We start from the raw sequence: 23609 nt of genomic DNA, 5'->3' as shown, positions 1-23609 counted from the left end.
ACTTAAACAATAGAACAAAATTGTTTTTCTCCATATTCCATGTTATGGAAATAAAGAGCATCTATTCCTTATTACAATAGTGGATTTGCAACAGCAAAACATACAATTGGATGCTGTTCAGAGTCATTATCTCAAAAAAAAAAAAAGAAAGAAAAAATTGTTAAGCTTTTGAGGCAAAGAATAAATTAACTAGAGTGAAAGAATTTCTTTTCCATATTCCAGACAGAAACAGCTTGACACTTTGGAAAGAGGTTCTTCTGTGGGTTACAGTGTTTTCGTGCCTTCCTCATTTCCTGTTTTATCATGATCAACCTCAGCTGTTACAGTTCTCTAAGGGATAATTTTTTGAGTGTGAACAAATTATATTTTCTCTTCAGAACACGTGAATATGTTAGTGTTTTTTCACAAATAGAATGAGCTTTGGTTTTGCCTATTTGTTTTCATCACTCTCATTATACCAGAGAATTGGAAAACATTTGTTTTTTTGGTATTTTTTTGGCTAAACGTACCTGATAGCAGTAACTTAATGGAAAACATTTTTAAAAGAGAAACAGTAAACACTGACTCTCAGAACACGACATTTGTTCTAGGTAGTTTTACATGTCGAACTGTTTTTTGTATATGGTTGATAGTGTCGTTGACGTGTTTGCTCTCTTTCACACATTGAAGTGCCATATTGCTCTAACCATAACTTTATAACAAACTGGTAACATATACATGTCCTTGGCCAGAAATTCTGACTCAACAATTACAGTTTTATACAAATGAGCTTTTCAGTTCGGGTTGAGAAAACATAATAGAAGGAGTGATCCTTAAAATAGCAACATTGCTAGACACCAATGATTTCCAACTGATTTTATGACATTGAAAGACATTTGCAATTACATAACAAAATCATTCTAAAATAATTTTAATTTACTTATGTTTTTAATAAGATAAATATTTGTTGGGGACACCTTTAGTAGACATTCCCTCAGATCAAATACATGTCACCCTGATAAGATCCAGTGGAAGTCAATAGAGAAAATTGTCCCAATGTAATAAAAATTGATATTTCAAACTTATTTACAACTTAATAAATGTTTCATTTCCACAGATAAGACACCTTATGAGGCAGGATATACTGACCAAAGTTAGTGCAAAATACTAGACGAAAGTGAAATGGAATATATGGTGCTCATTGCAGCTATCATATTGTAGAAACAAACGCAGCATTAGTCATAGTAACAAAAACTGAAAACAACCCAAATATCCAGGAACATTAGAATAAACAAAGTGTACTACATTCAATAATAGAATACTATATAGCAATTAAAGTAAAAAAAACTACTGCTATACACAGTGTAATAAAAAGCAAAGGAAGTCACATGCACACACAAAAATACATACTGTAGAATTCCATTCATATAAAGTTGAAGATCAGGCAAAATTAATCTATAGTACTAGAATTTCTAGTAGCAGTTACCTTTGAAAAGAAGGGTTGGGGTAGTGACTTGGAGGCTCCTCGAGTGCTGGTAATGTTACATATCTTGGTTACAGAGACTGGTGACTTTGTGAAAATGCACATTTATGACATGACTTGTGTACTTTTCTGCATGCATGTTATAATTTAATGGTTTATTTTATGGACTCCATCTTGTTTCTCCCACCGAAAGCAGAGCTGAAACCTGAACTGAGTGCCTGGAGCAGCTACATAAGAACTCTAAAAGGTAATACAAGCAGAGTAGGAAGACTGGGGGAAAAAAAAACAATACCATAAAACTGATTGTGGGCTCATCATTTTTCCCCTCTGCTATCCACCAGTCTGGTGTCAACACAGCCTGTATCCTAGAGGTGAGCATTGTGCAGATAGAGTATACTCCAGGAGAAGCCCTCTAGTTCTAGCTCAAGAAATGGAAAGGATCTCTAACATATCAGCCTCTTGCACTCCCTTCCTCAATGCCTCCTGGGACTGTGGTAACAGCAACAGTTGCAACAACAGAGACCCTCAGGAACCCAAAACTCTGATGAAGGAGAGAACCTTACTCTCTGATTAGAGGACTTGTAGTTCCAAAAGGCAGGGGCAAAGTATCATTACTTTGTCTCTCTCTCTCTGTGTCCTCCCATCTCTTGGCCCCATCTGAAGGAGCAGTCACAAAAAGTGAATCACAGAGTGGGATAAAGCTTCAGCTTTCTGGCCAAAGTACCAAAACAGGGAGTTCCAAGGAAATGAAAAGTGCTAGGGAGATCACAGAGAGGAAGGAGCTTGGGAAAGGATTTTGTAAAGTTGTTTATGAATGACTGAACTCACCCCTGGGTATGTGTGACTCTGACATAAAACAGTATATCATAGATTTCAAAAACTGTACTATGGGATAAATTATTGCCCTGACCTCATGCTGACCACTGAGTGACACACACATAGGATAGATATGGAAGGTACGTCAAAGGCTTTGGAAATGGAACTGACATTGAAATCATAACCCACAGAAGACTAGGCAGAATTTGCAGCCTAATCCTAACTAGTTGACTGCTGCTAAAATTAAAAAAAAAATAAACATTTTCCATATAACTTTAAATAAACAATACCCAAAGCTTTATTGCATGTATTCAAAATGTCCAGGATTCAACCCAAAACTACTCTACACTTGAAGAATTAGGAAAAAAAAATTTCAACTTGAGTGGAACAAGACTGTCAGATGGCACAGATGATGAAATTATGCAACAATGATTTTTTGGTGGTTATCATTAAAACGCCTCACAAATTAAGGGTGAAGACTGTTGAAATAAATGGAAAGACAAAAAGTCTTACCAAAGAAATACAAAATATGATGAAGAATCAAATGGAACTTTTAACTTTGAAAAATATACTAACAAATAAAAAACTATATGTATGTGCTTTAGAGAGCAGGAGATTGAACATGACCAATGAAAGAGTCAATGAACTTGTAGCTAGGTCAATAGAAAATTACTAAATCTAAATAAGAGAGAAAAAAGATTAGAAGAAAAAATTAACAGAGCCTCTGGGGCCTGTGGGACAATATCAGAAGATCTAACATTCAGATCATCATAGAAGAGACTATTGCGTAAAAAGCAAGTATTTGAAGAAATAATTCCTAGCTTCTGGGCTAGGGCACTTCAGGCTGCTTGGTGCCAGGGGGCTGCCCGTGAAGAAATAATTCCTAAGCACCCCTCAAATTTGGCTAAAGTTATAAATTTATAGATTTAAGAAGCTTCGTTAATCCTAAACTGGGTAAACTCAAAAGAATCAATATCCAGACATGTCATAATCAAACCACTAAAAAGCAAAGACAAAGAAAAAAACATCCAATGCAACCAAAGAAAACTGATGTATTACTTACAGGGAAACAATTTATTTGCAAGACTGCCAATTTCCCATAAGAAACATGGAAGCCAGAAGGAAGTGGAATATTTTTTATGTGCGAAATCTACTGCAAACCTAGAATTTGGTATGCAGAGAAAATATCCTTTAGAAATGAAGGTGAAATGAGGATATTTTCAGGTAAAAGAAAAAAGACATTTTTGCCAGCAGAACTGCTGTAAAACAAGTGCAAAAAATACTTATGAATTTTTTAAGTAAAAAATACTTCAGACAGAAGTTCTGTCTGACGAACAGAAGAGAAAGAATACCAGAAGGAAGCGTGGAATGTTGGAAAAGAAGAAAGAACAAGAGAAATTAAAACATTTGTATAAATACAGTAGGCTACTGTTTTCACATTTCAAATATATTTAATGGTTGAAAGGAAAAATATAAAATTATCTTGAGGATATATATCTCACATACATGCATGTGTGTATGAGAGACAGAGAGAGAGAGAGAGAGAGAGAGAGAGATCTGAGACTCAATCCAAAAGAAAGAAGGGAATGTGAATAAAAAGGGGAGGGCACAAACAGAAAGTAAAATAGTAGCTCTAAATACAAATATCATTACGTTAGCTGCAAATGGTCAAAACATACCAATCAAAAGACAAAGATCAATAGTATCAATTTTTAAAAAAAGACCTAACTATGTGATGTCTACAAAAAAATGTATTTAAAACACAATGACTTAAGTGTGTTAAAAGTAGGATAGAAAGAGATACACCCTGCAAACACTAATCAAATGACAGCTGGAATAGCTACAGCAATATCAGAAAAAATAGACTTTAGAGCAGAGAAAATTACCAAAGATAAAAGGACACTACATAATGAAAACATCAATTCACCAATAGGACATAAAATATATTAAACAAGTATGTACCAAACAGAACTTCAAAATACATGAAGCAAAACTGACAGAGCGAAAAAAGAAATAGAAAAATCCATAATATTTGGAAACCTAATCACCCCTCTCTTAGTAATTAACAGATCTGGTAGACAGAAAATCAGCAAGAATATGAAAGAACTAAGTAACAGTATTGTTCAACTAAATTGAATTGACATTTAAAGGACATTCCGTCCAACAGCAAAATACACTTTTTTCTAAGTGCACATGGAACATTCACCAAAATAGATTATATCCTGATTAGAGAATAAACTTTAATAAATTTAAAAGAACTGAAATCATACAATGTGTATTACTCAACAGTAGAATTAGAAAAATGGCACAGATAATGGGGAAAATCCTAAAAAAGCAGTAAATTAAACAGCACAATCCCAAATGATGCACAAGTCAAAGGAAATATCAAGAGAAAATATAAAATATTTTGAACTGAAGAAAAATGAAACTATCAAAGTTTGTGAGATGCAACCAAAGTCATTCTTAGATGAGTATTTATAGCATTATATTATATTAGAAGAAAGATCTTGGCCAGGCAAGGTGGCTCACGCCTGTAATTACAGCACTCTGGGAGGCCAAGGTGGGTAGATCACCTGAGATCAGGAGTTTGAGACCAGCCTGGCCAACATAGTGAAACCTTGTCTCTATGAAAATACAAAAATTAGCTGGGAGTGGTGGTGGGCACCTGTAATCCTAGCTACTTGGGAGGCTGTGGCAGGAGAATTGCTTGAACCTGGTAGGTGCATGAGCTGAGATCACATCATTGCACTTCAGTCTGGGCAAGAGAGCAAGCCTCCATCTCAAAAAAAAAAAGGGGGGGGTCTCAAAACACAGTATAAGCTTCTACTCTGAGAAACAAAAGAAAAAGCAAAATCTCTAAAGCAAGCAAGCAGAAGGAAAGAATCAATAAAACTGAAAACAGTAAAACAATAAAGAAAATGAATAAAACCAAATGATGTTCTTTGTATCTAGAATATGTAAAGAACTCTCAGAACTCATTAAGAAAACAACCTAACTTAAAATGGGCAAAAGAATTGAACACTTTACCAAAAAGGATACATGTGGATAGCAAATAAACACATGAAAATATATTCAGTGTCTTTAGCCATTAGGGAAATGCAAATTAAAGCCATGCTGAGTTATTACTACATATCTATTAAAATGGCTAACAAAAAATATTGATAATACCAAGGGCTAGCAAGGATATGGAACATTACTAGCACAAAACTGAACAGCCATCTTTGAGACAGTTTGGTACTTTTTTACGAAGTTAAACATATACTTACCATATAACCCAGCAATCCTATTGCTACATATTGAGCCTAGAGAAACAAAAACTTACATTCCTACATAAACCTGTACTTGAATGTTTATAGTAGCTCTAGGTATGATTGGTCTATAGTAGCTCTATTTACGATTGCTCCAAACTGGAAACAACCCAAATTTCCCTGAAGGAGTGAAGTGGTAAACAAATGGTCATACATCCAAGTAATAAAATATTAAGTAATAAAAATGAATGCACCATTGATATATGCAACAATTGGATGAGTCTCAAAGGCATACTGTCAGTCTGTTTATATGGACAACCCAATCTCAAATAGACAAAATTACAGTGATAAAGAAAAGATGAGTGATTGCCAGTGGATGAAGGTGGAGGAAACTTGTAATTATAAAGGGATATAGCACGAAGGAGTTTTGGGAGATGATGGAATTGTTCTGTATCCTGATATGGTGGTGGTTACATGAATCTATACATAATATTAAAATTTATGTGTACCAAACTGTATATCAAAAGAAAACATCAATTTTACTACATGCTAATTTTAAAATAAAATTAATATGAATCAGGAAAATTTTAAAATTTTCTAATAAAATGTAGGGTACAAACTTCCCCAAGAATGACTTGAGTATCTAGGTTACAACAATGGCTAATCTGATCACACACGAAAACCAGGAAGATAATGATATACTCACCACTGCTTGCCCCTCTACAGTTTCCATTACTAGAATCCATAGGAAAATCTGAAAGGAGGTGATAGAACAAAGAACCCATAACATATTTGGTTTATTTCAAGAATTCCTAAAGATAAAAATCTAACTCAATCACAAGTTTGGTTTGGGTAAGAATCCAATTGTCTCAAGGAAGTAGATTCTTATTAGCATCATGAGGTTGGCATTCTTATCATTTGTGGGTTGAATATGGATGAGATCTATTTTTTCATGACTCCAATTCAGTACTTTTATGTAAGAGTTTTACATTTGTAGTAAAACTTTATGCTAAGATAGTTTAATGCCTCTTTTTATTCTAAGAGAAAATAGTATTCTTCCTTTGTCCTTTTTGTTTATAGGTCATATCAGTAATAAATTAAATGAGGGTTAATACTGTTTTCGGACAATAACACCCACAATTACAATTAATGTATTACTTTCCCAGGTTTAGTAATCATCAGCAAATATTTAAAAGGCAATATCCAAGAAAAGATAGCAGTTAGCAAACAAACAGATAAGCAGTAACAAACACTAATTCTAAAACATTTGGCTCAACTTGGGCATAAACTATTAATTACTAATACTTTCATTATATTCAAACATTTATTCATGACAAATGTACCCAAGTATTCTTAGAGTAACATGCGAGTGGTTTTTGTATTTCTGAATAATCAAGTGATAAAAATGCATACAAAAATAATGTCTTTATAAAGGAAGATATTATGTTGGCCCACATTTGAAATGTTTATTGTTTAAAGGTTGAAATAAGAGTGAAAAATAAAGCTTTGCTTGGTAAAAGAGAATCACTTCAAAATAGCTAAGCCAAGGAGTGTTTTACTTCTTTCATTTTTATTTACAGGAAAATGTTTCTACACTTTCACAAATGCTTAGTAGTCAATTGTTAGAACTGTAAGACAGAAAACAGAAATTTTCTAATAATCAAAAATTATTATTGTCAGAAAGTTAAACTTAGGAATTCTACCAACAAATTATCGTAAACTAAAATAGAAGGTATTCTTAGTAAGTTTCATGCCCCAGGATTTTTAGTGGAGATCACAGAGGTTTTCAGATGAGTCCTAAGGAGTTAGGAAATGTAGGGGGAGTTTTCCAGATAGAGAATAGCACTGAAAACATACTGAGGTGAGACGCCTGCAAGTGTGGCTGAAACAGACAGCAAGTGTAAACAGAGAGAAACAAGCTAGAGAAGTCGGAAGGGTGAGATCACTCGGGCCAGAGGCAGATACCAAAGGATTTTAAGCAAGAGATTTGCATTTCAGAAAAAAAATATACATTGGAATATGGAGGGGAAACATTGGAGATAAGAGAGACCATTACCATTCTATGGCCATAATCCGGGTGAGAAATGGTGAGGTCCAAACTTAGAAAGTAGGATTAGAGAGGGAGGGAAGGGAATTTAAGTCAGAGTAGACCCAACAGCATGCGATACCTATTGAGTGAGGGGAATGAGGAACAGGATAGAATCAAGACTGCCTCCCACAGCCAGGTGTGGTGGCTCAGGCCTGTAATATCAGCACTGGGAGGGCAAGGTTGGGCAGATCACCTGAGGTCAGCAGTTTGAGACCAGCATGGCCAACATGGCGAAAACCTATCTCTAACAAAAATACAAAAATTAGCCTGGCATGGTGGTACATCTGTAATCCCAGCTACTCGGGAGGCTGAGGCAAGGAGAACTGCTTGAACCCAGGAGGCGGAGGTTGCAGTGAGCCAAGATCCTGCCACCACACTCCAGCCTGGGCAATAGAGTGAGACTCCATCTCAAAAAAAAAAGAAAAGAACTGCCTCCCTCTCAACAATAATATAGAAAATACTAGAAAGAAGTGTATGCCAGTGGGGAAATGATGAGTTCACTCTGGGGCATGCTGAGACTGACGGACTAGGGACTAGACGTGAGCATCTGGCATGTGTAATCTCTACTATCTCAAAATTGCCGTGAAGTCAGAATCTCTTATCTCTTTGAATCCATTGTCTAGATGCCACTTTTTATTCTCTTAAGCCATATATAAATAGGCTTCAAAATAAATTTAAAAAACCATTGTTCCTTTAACTGCAATCTGCTAGGCAAAGAATAACAGATTCTCTAGAAAGTTTGGAATTAGATTTCTCAAGGGAGGAAGTGTAGTGTAGAACAGGTTCTGCTTTGAATTCTCTTTTTCTTACTAGCTCTTCTGACTTGGACAGTCACCTAGCTTTTCCATATGCCTTGGCTTCCTTTTCTCCAAAATGGGAATAACAGCACCTACCATGCACTCATGAGGATTAAGTGAACGTGCATAATGCACTCAGGACAACACCTAGAACGGAAGGGTTGGTAGGTTTTATTGTGTTGCCAATGGTTCCTGTCCTGAGGATGACATGTCCTCTCCCCAGTGATGTTGTTGTTAAACATTTATATTGTGCTTTCCCATTTATCAGTAACTTCATATTAGTATTTCTTTTGTTCTTCACACTCCCCAGTCAACTACTTCAATGTACAAAATTCATGGCAAATCTGGAATTCCAACTAAGGACCTGTAACTCTAAAACTGTGGTTTTCTTTAAATTGAGGAGACATAGCCAATTCTTAATTATTCAAAACTATGTCCATCTGTTGGGTCTTGGTCTGCTCATTCTAGACACCAAGTAGAACTACAAGAGCCAAATATAACCTAGCTAGTTGTGCAATTTGTAGCAACAACTATATGAAGGTTTAGTGAGTATGAAATAAAAAGTAAATTATTAAAATAAGGTTTGGAGACTACGTAAGATTACATTACCCCTGATAATGGGGGTTGCTCTAAATAAAGTTAAACACTATTAATATAACACTGAGATACTCTTCCCTAACCCATCCAGAGTGCCTTTCCATGTTTTACACCATGACGGATCCTCAGAAGCATGTTTTCTCTTTTATCCTAATCTAAAATTTCCATTTCTCCTTTCCATTTTCCTCCTCATATCACACTAAATAATTCTTCCTTCTTGGTACTTGGCCTCTCAAATATTTGTAGACCAGGGCTAAAGAAAAGACTGCCTGTTTCTCTGAGAGTGGAGAAACGATTAAATGGCAGCTCCTGCATGTGAAAGTTGGCACAGCTCTGCCAGGAGAGAGAAGGCCTGCAGAAACGTGTCAAGCAAGAGCTGGGGAGAAAAGTTAGCTGTGCCACGGAAGCCAGCACTGACTGAGGAGTGATTATAAAGCCCTTGGCACAGCAAACTGTAGGTGTTGTAGAAGTAGCTGTGAAATATCATACCGTAAATTTTCCTAACTGCTTGATTCCTGGGTTTCTGAGATAAATTATTTGTAATTAACTTATCCACCAGACTTACTCTTTTTTCTGTTGCTCCCAAGGGATCTGCTCTTGAGCCTGAGGTCTAGGTCAATTTGTGTAAAATGAAATATTAACTTTATGTATTTAGAAGAAATAAGATCTGTTTTTCCAGTTAAGTTCCAGTGTAAAGCTTTTTTTTTGATTTTTTTTTTCCCCAGGAGATGAACTAATAAAAGTTCTAGGCTGCATCTGTATTTACCAACATAATCATTTCAAAAAACAAAATAGAAAATGTTAGTCAATTTGTTTTAACAGTGATAACAGTAAAATAGCAGCAGCAATTTTTTCAGTGCTTGCTAGGTACTAAACGCAATGCTTTATATGCAGTTTAATTTTTCTTTTCTTTTCTTTTTTTTTTTTTGAGACAGTCTGGCTCTGTAGCCCAGGCAGGAGTGCAGTGGCGCCATCTCAGGTCACGGCAACCTCTGCCTCCCGAGTTCAAGCGATTCTCCTGCCTCAGCCTCCTGAGTAGCTGGGATTAATCGTGTGGGATTACAAATTAGCCACCATGCCTGGCTAATTTTTTGCATTTTTAGTAGAGACAGGGTTTCACCGTGTTGGCCAGGCTGGTCTCCAACTCCTGACCTCAAGTGATCCACCCACCTCGGCCTCCCAACGTGCTGAGATTACAGGAGTGAACCACTGCACCCGCCTTAATTTCATCTTTACCATGCCCTTGGGATGTAGATAGTTTTGTCCTGATTTTATAGATAAGAAAACCTTGAATTAAAGAGGTCATATAATTTTCCTGCAACAGTTGATGTGGTGGCAGTCATTCAACACCTTGTCTGCCCACTCCAAGCCTATCCTCTTTACTCACCATACAATATTAAAGATTTGACTGAATATCATCACTAACTTGCTGAATGACTAAATTGAGCTGGGTTTTCAAATAATATGTAGTCACACTATAGCAAAAATAAAATGTGTAATTATAATAATAATAATGGCCAGGATGCAACCTATTCTTTATAAAAATATGTTTACCCTTAGTATTTCGAAAGCAAAATGTCATTTCAAGCATTACTCCATTTCTATAAGACTGCTTTGTAAAACGTCCTAAGCTTGTTCGTGGAGTCACGATACACTATAAGAGAACAGATCCCCACAAATGGTAGAATTTGAAAATCTTCCTGGCATTGAAAGAATGTGAAAGATCGTCCCATTTTCAGGGAGAACTCATTTTTATATCTAGCTGCACTGATACTAGTCAAAAGACACAGGGATTCTCTTTATACCCAAATAAGGAAGGAGAAACACCGCTGCTTTGTGAACTATCACATCCCACTGAACCAAAGAGTATATTGGAAATTGCATAGTAAATTATACTGGCCACATGTGGTAGTTCCTAAATAATTCCAGGTGTCTGATAGTTTGACCCAGCATAGGGAATGTAATTTTCGATAAGCTGGCCCTGGAAGCCAGGAGACCCTTCAGGTTACAATCTACCCGTTTCATTCCCAATTTCCACCTCCCCCCATCCTTCAGCTCCCCCAGCCACCACAGCCTCTGGTTCACACTGAAGCTTATGGAAGGGGACAGGGATACCATCACTAAATATGATTCCAACTATCACCTATTTTCTAGCAAGGATGCTGTCAGTAAAGCAAATATTCTGGCACTTTAAAGAAGCTCAGAAATCAGGTCTCACGAATTGACTGTTTCCATGCATGTCCTATTTGAGTGGTTCAGTGAGGCAGCTGTTCCATGTTTGTTTCAGTAATTGGTAACTCAGGGACATTTAATGAAACTGCTTCCCATCTTTACTGACTATGGCTTTTTGAGAGCCATTAACGTTGCCAAACCTCACTCACTCTAGGTACACCTCTAACGGAGGTTTAAGAGCAAGTTTTGCATGGTGGCGTGTGCCTGTAATCCCAGCTACTCAGGAGGCTGAGGCAGGAGAATTGCCTGAACCCAGGAGGCGGAGGTTGCAGTGAGCCGAGATCGCGCCATTGCACTCCAGCCTGGGTAACAAGAGCGAAACTCCGTCTCAAAAAAAAAAAAAAAAAAAAAAAAAAAAAGAGCAAGTTTTGTCCTTTAAGTGGGTGGGATGCATTTTAGCCTGAAGCACTGCTACCCGATTCCTAGCACTTGGCCTGGAAGAAGCACCTGCATTTAACTGATTCAAAGTGCCTGGCAAACCAGAGGGGCAACTGTGCCAGACTCTTCCAGACTCTGCAGTCTGTGACTTTAGTGAGTACTCAGGTTCAAGCATGCTCTTTTAGCAAACAGTAATAAGGAATACATTTCTGTGATGATTCTACACAACCAGCTTTTGGTTCTTGATTAAAATCAAGAAGACAATAGGTATATTCAAAAAGTGATAAATTAGGTAAGGCCACCATCAAAAAGTTTTTGAAATCTTTTTTTTTTTTCCTTCAACTGTTTTTACAATTACTTCTATTTCTCTCACTTTGTTAAATGAGTCAATAGTCAATGTGCACAGGAAGTAATTTTTTCAAACCAGTTCCCTGATAACTAAGAATTGCTACCTAGAAATGGACTGGGGACATGAGCCTAGACTGTGCAAGTTGAACGAGGAAGGAAAGTTGATGCCCAAGATATAAACAGATGAAGGCAACCAAATCAACACATCTAAGAACAGAGTTGATCTGGAGGGCGGGGTATGAAAGAGGAACACTAGTGAAAAAAATTGCCTTATTGTAAAATATATGAAGGGTAAAACTTGAGGTTTGGGTTAGTTAGTAGAAGCAATACTGAGTTAGAATTAAATGGACCATAATGAAGTAGGTTTATTTGGGGTCTTAGAGTTATGAATGTCATAATTAGACTAAACACTAGTGAGAAAACAACTTGTGATTGATTCCATTAAATTTAGAACTGCAATAAAGTTTTATGATAGGGAAAGACTGAAATAGCTGTGTGGTTGGTGAACACATGGAAAAGGAGCATGAAATAAGGTATTAAAGACAATTTTTTTGTGTGCAAAATATGAGAGTGGAATAAGGGGTGAGATTTAAAATAACATTATGTGAGTGAATGATGATAACACGCCTTAAATATAACTCCTTTCATCTGTATGCCCCTTACAAAATGACTTGAAGACATGTGAAAAGAACCCAGTAATTTCAGTTTGCCAGCTCTATGGCTGGAGCAAGCCACAGGAGCTAATTAACAGTGCATAGCAATGTTTCACAGCTGTTTCATTCCGGAATGGAAGAACAATTTATCTCATTGAAAGGAAGGGGAAATTTAAGGTGAAGGTAATTGCTCAAATTGAATCTTGAGCAAACACATACCCCTAACATCTGTGGGTTGGAGTAAGGTTATTAAAATTATCTCGGCATTTTTAATTAGAAGAAAATGGGGCTTCAGTTTTCTGTTTCCTCCATACAATCTTAACAAGCAGCTAAAACACTAAAGATATAGAAGCCTGATGACTGAGACTGCCTGAGAATCAGGAAAGAAAACCCAATGACTATAAACCAATTGTAAAAGAAAAGAGCATCACTTTGCAAAATGTGGCTACTTCCACGCGTATAGAGTTGAAGTGAAGGATTCCTGTAGAGTCTAAGTGGGATTGGTGTGGAATGCATGGAGTGCTTTAGAAAGATCATCTATTGGAACAGAGAGCAAGAATGCATCAGTTTGAAAGGTGATGAGGTGAGTTTTCTTTTGTTTTGTTTTTGAAGAAAGAAGACAGAAGAAGAGTGTTTGATAGAGGAGCAGTTAAGGGAGAGTTTAAGATAAGTCATCCGAAGAGAGAATTAGTGAGTAAAGGCGAGTAACGAGGACTCCAAGAAGTGAGGGGGCTGGAAGGTAAGGGGAGAGTGGGCCGTGGCAAAACTCACCAGCTCCGTCCGCAGTGACGATGGCCTCGGGAGAGATGCACACGCCCCGGTCGTACACGGGCAGCTCCTCGCAGGCCAGGTTCTCCGGCCACGAGTGGCGGTACTTGATGAGGATGGGTTCGCAGCCCTGCCGGGCCCGCTCGCACACAGACTTACAGGGCTTGATAGGCTCGTGCTGGAAGTCAATGGTGCAGATGGGCGCGTACATGGCACAGAGGAAGAACAGCAGGTCGGGGCTGCAGTGGGTGCCCAGCAAACCTTCGAACTGCTCGATGGCCAGGATGGCGTTGGCCTGAGTGCTGTGGTGCAGGTGGTTGGGCATCTTGGTCATGTTCCAGGGCAGGGACTTGCACAGGGGGATGCGGACGGGCTCACAGGCTGCAGCCCGAGCCCCGGGCACCCGAAGCAGGCAGAGCGCAGCCAGGGCGAGCAGCCCGGCCCGCAGCAGCAGCATCCTTCCCGGGCTGCCGCAGAGCATGATCCCGGCGGGATGGAGCAGGGTGCAGCCGCGCAGTGGACGCCCAGAGGCCCGCTCCGCCGTCTCCGCCTCCCCGCTGCAAGTGGACACAGGGATCTGGGAGCCTCTCCTCCCCGAGCAATCACCGCTTCCTTGGATCAAATTCCCCCAATGGGGTCCCACGAGCTTTACCGAGCTCCAGCCGCCGCCCCTGCAGCCCAGGCTGCTCTTTCCCAAAGTCTAAGCCTTCGGAGACGGCAACATCTATTTATTCCTCTCCCTCTGGCAGAAGCATCAGACTTCGCAGATCAATCAGATAAGAGGGATATGAGAGGAGGCGAGGAAGACAGAAAAACAAAAGTAGAATTCAGCTGAGAAATAGTCGGAGCTCTGGGGTGTCACGTCCCCTAGATCACGGACACAAAAAGATCCTAAAGAAAGCACTAAATTCTTCAAAGTCAGGAGGACAGAGGGGTTGAGGGGAAGGAGGGAGGAGAAGCTCCTAACGGGAGAGAAGGGTGCAGTAAGAGTTTGCAAGTCCTGTGGGCTAGGAAGATCTAATTCTCCGTGTGAGCTGCAGCGGCCACTGAGGCTGCCACCCGGGCTGGCAGGAGAGACGCGCGGGAGGAGCCTCTCCGGGAGGTCTGTGTCTCGGCCCCCGCGGCTCCGAACTTTCCTACCTCTGGCCCGAGAGGGAGCTCCGCCCCCGGGGCAGTTTCTGCCCTCCCACGCCTGCTGCTCTTCCGGAGAATGGAGCGGGCGCCCGGGGGAGAGAAGGCTTGGGGGGTCGCAGGCGGTGGGGGCGCGAAGCCATGCGAAGCGGTGAGAGTGCGAGACCCCAAGACAGCGCCGTGTCGAGCTCCGCCCTCACACTGGGGAACCCAGCTTTAGTCCCAGAGAAGAGCCCCTAGCCCCTCACTAAAAAGCCCGCTCCAATTCCCTACGGAAACGTCCCCCTACTTCCCTACTCGGGAACCCACCCGAGACACTCCTTCCTGGAGATATTTCGTTTAAGCAAACTCCAGCTTTACCTCTGCGATCACTGGCTCTGCAGGATGTCAGATCTAGTCGGAGGAAAGGCTTAAGCAATGTCACTTTGTCCAAGTGTCGAAAAGCACAGACCCCTCCGAGCAGCGGCGGAGCCTTATCAACCCAGAGCTAGTGACTACAGAGGTCTGCTTTTTCAGTAACTGCGGGGGAGAAGGTGGAGGAAGGATTGCCTTTCATTAAAAAAAAAAGGAAAGGAAGATGCTGTGCAAGATTACAAATACAACACCAGAAGAAGCAAGGAACAGGTTTTCTTCCTTCTGTTTTTCTCCGCATTGGAATCAGAACTTTTGAATTTTGCTCCTTAAGCTTTAAGTGGAAACTAACAGTTCTAATGCGCTTGGACATTTTTTTTTTTTTTTTTTTTTTTTGCTCACGAATAAAATAGCAGATACTATCTGCTAATAACTTCTCAGCAACAATTTTGCCCAACATTTGAGAAAAAAAAAAGTGTAGGAAAACGGCATCACGCAGGTAATAGTGATTATAACAACAATCAAACCCTTTCCATCCAGATGAGTTCAATCTGAAGAGAAAATGGAAAACAGATCCCCTCCTGGTCTGCTCCTTTCACTAATGAGCCCCCTCTTCCCCCCACCCCCACCCACCCTTCCCTTTCAGCTTATATTGTAAATGGCATGACCTGCAGAGACCCTTGCACTGTGCCCTCTCAATGGGAAATCACTGAGCAAAAGGATTGCCTAATGTCAGAAGACACAGCCTTCATTGAGAGGAGAAGGAAACAAAACCTGAAACCAAACAGGAAGTCACTTTTGCTCTGCATCACTGAAATATTTCTCTGCTTTAATTCAGCCATCTCTCACCGTCCCTAATAAGCAGAGAAAATATGTCCCCACTCAGAGCACTCAGTGAGATGCTCGTTTCCATTCCCTAGAGTGGCTTGACAGCACTGATAAAATGTCAATGCTAACTTGAGTTAGGGAATTTTGTCTCTAAAATGACAATAAAGAGCAGTTTGTGACTGCAGTAAATTTCTTTGGAAGGAAGTTTGTTCCACTTAGGAGGGGGAAACCACCAGAGGGTAGACAGGGAGTCTGTTAGTATACAAGCTTTGCCTGGTCTACAATTACCCAGTGTCATGTAAGAGAACAAAGTCAAAAACTGTACAAACGAAGTTAAAAAATGCTTTATCAAATAAAATTTAGAGGAAAAACAACTTTAAACACAGTCAATATTAGAACATTTTGGGGCTATTCTGTATAAGAAAAATATAGCTGAGATTTTCAATAAATTAAAAAAATCAGGAGTAGATGCAATAGATTGTTTGCTAAATACATTTTTCTGTTTATCTTAAGTCTTACAGTGTGGGAAGAAATGTGCTGATAGTTTTAATGGTTCTACAACTAGCTGAAACAAAGCTCTGTTTTCCTTCCTCTGCACAAAAGTCAGCTATCCTCTGTCTAATAGGTCCCCTCACAACTTTAAATTTGTTTTTATAAAAACCGAAAATAAATGTCACTGTCTTGAGGAAGCCCTTTTGAGTACCTTGTCTAGTTGTGTTCATTTTTCTGGTTAGTTACCCTTGAACAGTGTTTGTTTTTACAAACTATTCTTTTTTTTTTTTTCTTTTTCTTTGAGATGGAGTTTTGCTCTTGTCGCCCAGGCTGCAGTGCAGTGGTGTGATCTCTGCTCACTGCAACCTCCGCCTCCCAAGTTTAAGGGATTCTGCTGCCTCAGCCTCCCTAGTAGCTGGGATTACGAGCACCCACCACCACACCCGGCTAAATTTTTTTTCTTTTTTTTTTTTTTTTTGGTATTTTTAGTAGAGACAAGTTTTCACCATGTTGTCCAGGCTGGTCTGGAATTCCCGACCTTAAGTGATCCACCCGGCTTAGCCTCCCAAAGTGCTGGGATTACAAGCGTGAGCCACCATGCCTGGTCTACAAACTATTCTTTGGCACCTGCCAATTACTTCAAAAAATTTTATTTTTTCGTCTGAGTGTGCTCTGCTTTCCTAAATATCATGTATGATTTTTGAAAGAAGAGAATTCATCTTTAGTTTCTTTTGAAATAAGATTTGAGAAATGTTAGCTGATGGAATTTGGAATGCAATATATATATTCCTTTTAATATAAATAGTTTTGGGGGGTACAAGTGGTTTTTGGTTACATGAATAAATTGTATAGTGTTGAAGCCTGAGATTTTAATGCACCTGTCACCCAAGTAGTGTACATTGTACCCAATATGTAGCTTGCTATCCTTCATCCTTTTCCCAAGGTCCCCACTTGTGAGTCTCCAAAGTCCATTATACCACTCAAAGGTATGCCTTTGTGTACCCATTGCTTTGCTTTCATTTATAAGTGAGAATATATGGTATTTTGTTTTTCTTTTTTTTTTTTTGAGACCGAGTTTCGCTCTTGTTACCCAGGCTGGAGTGCAATGGCGCGATCTCGGCTCACCGCAACCTCCGCCTCCTGGGTTCAGGCAATTCTCCTGCCTCAGCCTCCTGAGTAGCTGGGATTACAGGCACGCACCACCATGCCCAGCTAATTTTTTTGTATTTTTAGTAGAGACGGGGTTTCACCATGTTGACCAGGATGGTCTCGATCTCTTGACCTCGTGATCCACCCGCCTCGGCCTCCCAAAGTGCTGGGATTACAGGCTTGAGCCACCGCGCCCAGCCCGGTATTTTGTTTTTCATTCCTGAGATACATCATCTAATATAATGGTCTCCAGCTCCATCCAAACAGCTGCAAAAGACATTACTTCATTCTTGTTTATGGCTGAGTAGTATTCCATGGTGTGTGTGTGTGTGTGTGTGTGTGTGTGTGTGTGTGTATATATATATATCACATTTTCTTTTTTTTCCCATTTATTTTATTGCATTTTAGGTTTTGGGGTACATGTGAAGAACATGCAAGATTGTTGCATAGGTACACACGTGGCAGTGTGATTTGCTGCCTTCCTCCCCATCACCTACATCTGGCATCTCTCCCCTTGCTATCTCCCCCTAACTCCCCACCCCCCACCTTCCCTCCCTTATTTCCCCCCAACTGACCCCAGTGTGTAGTGCTCCCCTCCCTGTGTCCATGTGTTCTCATTGTTCAACACCCACCTATGAGTGAGAACATGCGTTGTTTGATCTTCTGTTCTTCTGTCAGTTTGCTGAGAATGATGGTTTCCAGGTTCATCCACGTCCCTACAAAGGACACAAACTCATCGTTTTTGATGGCTGCATAATATTCCATGGTGTATATGTGCCACATTTTCCCTGTCCAGTCTATCATCGATGGGCATTTGGGTTGGTTCCAGGACTTTGCTATTGTAAACAGTGCCACAATGAACATTCATGTGCACGTGTCCTTATAGTAGAACAATTTGTAATCCTTTGGATATACACACAGTAATGGGATTGCTGGGTCAAATGGAATTTCTATTTCTAGGTCCTTGAGGAATCGCCACACTGTCTTCCACAATGGTTGAACTAATTTACACTCCCACCAACAGTGTAAAGGTGTTCCTATTTCTCCACATCCTCTCCAGCATCTGTTGTCTCCAGATTTTTTAATGATTGCCATTCTAACTGGCGTGAGATGGTATCTCAATGTTGTTTTGATTTGCATTTCTCTGAAGACTAGTGATGATGAGCATTTTTTCATATGTTTGTTGGCCTCATGTATGTCTTCTTTTGTAAAGTATCTTTTCATATCATTTGCCCACTTTTGAATGGGCTTGTTTGTTTTTTTCTTGTAAATCTGTTTTAGTTCTTTGTAAATTCTGGATATCGGCCCTTTGTCAGATGGGTAAACCGCAAAAATTTTTTCCCATTCTGTTGGTTGTCGATTCACTCTAATGACTGTTTCTTTTGCTGTGCAGAAGCTGTGGAGTTTGATTAGGTCCCATTTGTCTATTTTGGCTTTTGTAGTCAATGCTTTTGGTGTTTTGGTCACGAAGTCCTTGCCTACACCTATGTCCTGAATGGTTTTGCCTAGATTTTCTTCTAGGGTTTTTATGGTGTTAGGTCTTATGTTTAAGTCTTTAATCCATCTGGAGTTAATTTTAGTGTAAGGTGTCAGGAAGGGGTCCAGTTTCTGCTTTCTGCACATGGCTAGCCAGCTTTCCCAACACCATTTATTAAACAGGGAGTCCTTTCCCCATTGCTTGTTATTGTCTGGTTTGCCAAGATCAGATGGTTGTAGATATGTTGTGTTGCCTCCAAGACCTCTGTTCTGTTCCATTGGTCTATATCTCTATTTTGGTACCAGTACCATGCTGTTTTGATTACTGTAGCCTTGTAGTATAGTTTGATGTCCGGTAGTGTGCTTTGTTCTTTTTGCTTAGAATTGACTTGGCTATGCGGGATCTCTTTTGGTTCCATATGAAGTTTAAGGTGGTTTTTTCCAGTTCTGTGAAAAAGGTCATTGGTAGCTTGATGGGGATAGCGTTGAATCTGTAAATTACTTTGGGCAGTATGGCCATTTTCACAATATTGATTCTTCCTAACCATGAACATGGAATGTTTCTCCATCTGTTTGTGTCCTCTCTTATTTCGTTGAGCAGTGGCTTGTAGTTCTCCCTGAAGAGGTCCTTTACGTTCCTTGTTAGTTGTATTCCTAGGTATTTTATTCTCTTTGTGGCAATTGTGAATGGAAGTTCGTTCTTGATTTGGCTCTCTTTAAGTCTGTTATTGGTGTATAGGAATGCATGTGATTTTTGCACATTGATTTTGTATCCTGAGACTTTGCTGAAGTTGCTTATCAGTTTCAGGAGCTTTTGGGCTGAGACAATGGGGTCTTCTAGATATACAATCATGTCATCTGCAAATAGAGACAATTTGACTTCCTCCTTTCCTATTTGAATACCCTTTATTTCTTTTTCTTGCCTGATTGCTCTGGCTAGAACTTCTAGTACTATATTGAATAGGAGTGGTGAGAGACAGCATCCTTGTCTAGTGCCAGATTTCAAGGGGAATGCTTCCAGTTTTTGCCCATTCAGTATGATATTGGCTGTTGGTTTGTCATAAATAGCTTTTATTATTTTGAGATACGTTCTGTTAATACCTAGGTTTTTGAGGGTTTTTAGCATAAAGGGCTGTTGAATTTTGTCAAAGGCCTTCTCTGCATCAATTGAGATAATCATGTGGTTTTTGTCTTCGGTTCTGTTTATGTGGTGAATTATGTTTATTGACTTGCGTATGTTGAACCAGCCTTGCATCCCCGGGATGAAGCCTACTTGATCATGGTGGATAAGCTTTTTGATGTGCTGTTGCAATCGGCTGGTCAGTATTTTATTGAAGATTTTTGCATCTATGTTCATCATGGATATTGGCCTGAAGTTTTCTTTTCTTGTTGAGTCTCTGCCGGGTTTTGGAATCAGGATGATGTTGGTCTCATAAAATGATTTGGGAAGAATTCCCTCTTTTTGTATTGTTTGGAATAGTTTCAGAAGGAATGGTACCAGCTCCTCTTTGTATGTCTGGTAGAATTCGGCTGTATATCACATTTTCTTTATCCACTTATCAGTTGATGGACATAAATACTTAGTTTAGTTCCACGTCTTTGGTTGATGGGCACTTAGTTTGGTTCCATATCTTTGGAATTGTGAATTGTGTTGCAATAAACATATGCAGCCCCAAATAGATTTAAGCTGATAAACAACTTCAGCAAAGTCTGAGGATACAAAATCAATGTCCAAAGATCACAAGCACTCCTATACACCAATGACAGACAAACAGAGAGCCAAATCAAGAGTGACCTCCCATTCACAATTGCTACAAAGAGGATAAAATACCTAGGAATAGAACTTACAAGGGATGTGAAGAACTCTTCAAGGAGAACTACAAACCACTGCTCAAGGAAATAAGAGAGGACACAAACAAATGGAAAAAATGCCATGCTCATGGATAGAAAGAATCAATATGAAAATGGCCATATTGCCCAAAATATAGATTCACTGCTATTCTCATCAAGCTACCATTTACTTTCTTCACAGAATTAGAAAAAACTGCTTTAAATTTCATATGGAACCAAAAAGCCCATACAGCCAAGACAATACTAAGCAAAAAGAACAAAGCTGGAGGCATTATGCTACTTGACTTTGAACTGTACAAGAATACAGTAACCAAAACAGCATGGTACTGGTACCAAAACAGAGATGTAGACCAATCGAACAGAACAGAGGCCTCAGAAATAATGCCACATGTCTACAACCAACTGATCTTTGACAAACCTGACAAAAGCAATGGGGAAAGGATTCCCTATTTCATAAATGGTGTTGGGAAAATTGGCTGGCCATATACAGAAAACTGAAACTGTATCCCTTCCTTACATCTTATACAAAAACTAACTCTAGATGGATTAAAGATTTAAATGTAAGACCAAAAACCCTAGAAGAAAACCTAGGCAATACCATTCAGGACATAGGCATGGGTAAAGACTTCATGACTAAGACACCAAAAGCAATGGCAACAAAAGTCAAAATAGACAAATGGGATCTAATTAAACTAAAGAGCTTCTGTACAGCAAAAGAAATGATCATCGGAATGAACAGGAAACCTATAGAATGGGAGAACATTTTTGCAATGTATTTATCTGACAAAAGGCTAACATCCAGAATCTAAAAGGAACTTAAACAAATTTACAAGAAAAAAACAACCCCATCAAAAAATGGGCAAAGGATATGAACAGACACTTCTCAAAAGAAGACATTTATGTGCCCAACAAACATATGAAAAAAAGCTCATCACCACTGGTCATTAGAGAAATGCAAATCAAAACCAAAATGAGATATCATCTCACCTCAGTTAGAATGGTGATTATTAAAATGTAAGGAAACAACAGATGTTGGAGAAGATGTAGAGAAATAGGAACAATTTTACACTGTCAGTGGGAGTGTAAATTAGTTCAATCATTGTGGAAGACAATGTGGCAATTCCTCAAGGATCTAGAACTAGAAATACCATTTGACCCAGTAATCCCATTACTAGGTATATACCCAAAGGCTTACAAATCATTCTATTATAAAGACACATGCACACGTATGTTGATTGCAGCACCATTCACAATAGCAAAGACTTGGGACCAACCCAAATGCCCATCAAGAAAAGATAAAGATAAAGAAAATGTGGCACATAAACACCGTAGATTACTATGCAGTCATAAAAAAGAATGAGTTTATGCCCTTTACAGGGACATGGATGAAGCTGGAAACCATCATTCTCTGCAAACTAAGACAGGAACAGAAAACCCATGTTCTCACTCATAAGTGGCAGTTGAACAATGAGAACACATGGACAAAAATTAACATCTTATACAAAAATTAACTCAAGATGGATTAAAGACTTAAATGTAAGACCTAAAACCAAAACAACCCTAGAAGAAAACCTAGGCAATGCCATTCAGGACATAGGCATGGGCAAAGACTTCATGACTAAAACACCAAAGCCATGAGGAGAACATCACACACCAGAGCCTGTCGGGAGTTGGGGGCAAAGGGAGGGATAGCATTTGGAGAAGTACCTAATGTAGATGATGGGCTGATGGGTGCAGCAAACCACCATGGCACGTGTATACCTGTGCAACAAACCTGCACATTCTACACATGTATCCCAGACTTAAAGTATAATAAAAAAAACTTACATTTTAGTTATTTCTTTACTAAAAAAATTCATATGAAACAAAAAAAAGTAAAAAAATGAAAATTACCTAGCTTTGGGTATTTCTTCATAGCAGTATGAGAATGGACTAATACAGCAGTTAACTGTGCTTACTAGTTTGAGTTCTATTTACACCATTCTCCTCTGTTGGTAGTGTGTGTTTTCCTTTTCTTTTTTTTTTTTTTGATATTTTATTATTTTTATTTTAGCCATTCTGATATATATGTATTAATACATATATATGCATTAATACATGTATTGATAAGTCATTGTGGTCTTAATTTGCAAATTTCTAATGACTAACAATATTGAACATCTTTTCCTGTTTACAATTAAATACCATCTATATTCCTTTCCACATATCATTAGCTCAATAGTGAAAAAGCAGAACAAAATATGTTTTTTCACATGTTTGTATATGCTTTTCTTATATACCTGGAAACAAAATGCCTTTATAAATATATATGATAATTAACATAATGGCATTCAGTTTATGTAATGCCTTACAATCATCTAGACACTTCAGGCAATCCAAAAGGTTTTCAGGGTCTGGAAGGGGAAGTGGGGGCACATCCAAAAGAACCCCACACTGTAGGCTCTCCCCATATCAGTTGAAACCCAGATGATTCTGAATTTGTTTCTAATCTCCCTTTGACAAGACATAATTACAGATAATTTCTAAAACACTCTTGCTACCATCTTACTCTAGAATAGACCTGTATGTTTTGCCACATCTTTTGTATTGTCATAATTTTTAAAGACTTACGTTATTGCTAATTTCTTCTTATGGTAACAGAGGAGCGACCAAGTAGCTTTCAGGTCATTCCAAATGAGTTTTATGCCTCAGTTATAATGTAGACACATAAACAACTAATTGTGACCAAGGCCAAATTAGAAACTGGTCTTAAAATGATCCCTCACAAGACTATAAACTCAACAAAACAGAAGGCTGGGCATGGTGGCTCACGCCTGTAATCCCAGCAATTTGGGAGACCAAGGCAGGCGGACTGCTTGAGGTCAGGAGTTGGAGACCAGCCGGGCCAACATGGTGAAGCCCGTCTCTATAAAAATACAAAAGTTAGCCGGGCATGGTGGCGTG

The 23609-nt window shown here is 39.1% G+C and overlaps 1 protein-coding gene across 1 annotated transcript in view; it reads right to left on the bottom strand.

Moving 5' to 3' along the window:
* The window catches only part of FRZB (frizzled related protein), a 34881-nt gene extending 19882 nt beyond the window's left edge, over positions 1-14999 (bottom strand). The window contains exons 1-3 of the mRNA XM_032292747.1: positions 14880-14999; positions 13392-14147; positions 6233-6280 (exon numbers count right to left, since the gene is read on the bottom strand). Coding sequence (XP_032148638.1) covers positions 6233-6280; positions 13392-13869 — 526 coding nt within the window. The 5' untranslated portion in view covers positions 13870-14147; positions 14880-14999. The remainder of the gene's footprint in view (positions 1-6232; positions 6281-13391; positions 14148-14879) is intronic.
* Between the last annotated feature and the right edge of the window lie 8610 nt (positions 15000-23609).

This window comes from Sapajus apella, unplaced genomic scaffold, assembly GCF_009761245.1.
Source record: "Sapajus apella isolate SASKATOON/1434 unplaced genomic scaffold, GSC_monkey_1.0 scaffold28, whole genome shotgun sequence".
In the NCBI taxonomy this organism is placed as follows: domain Eukaryota; kingdom Metazoa; phylum Chordata; class Mammalia; order Primates; family Cebidae; genus Sapajus; species Sapajus apella.
Note: the sequence above shows the minus strand (reverse complement) of the source record. Positions and strands in the feature narration are given on the sequence as shown.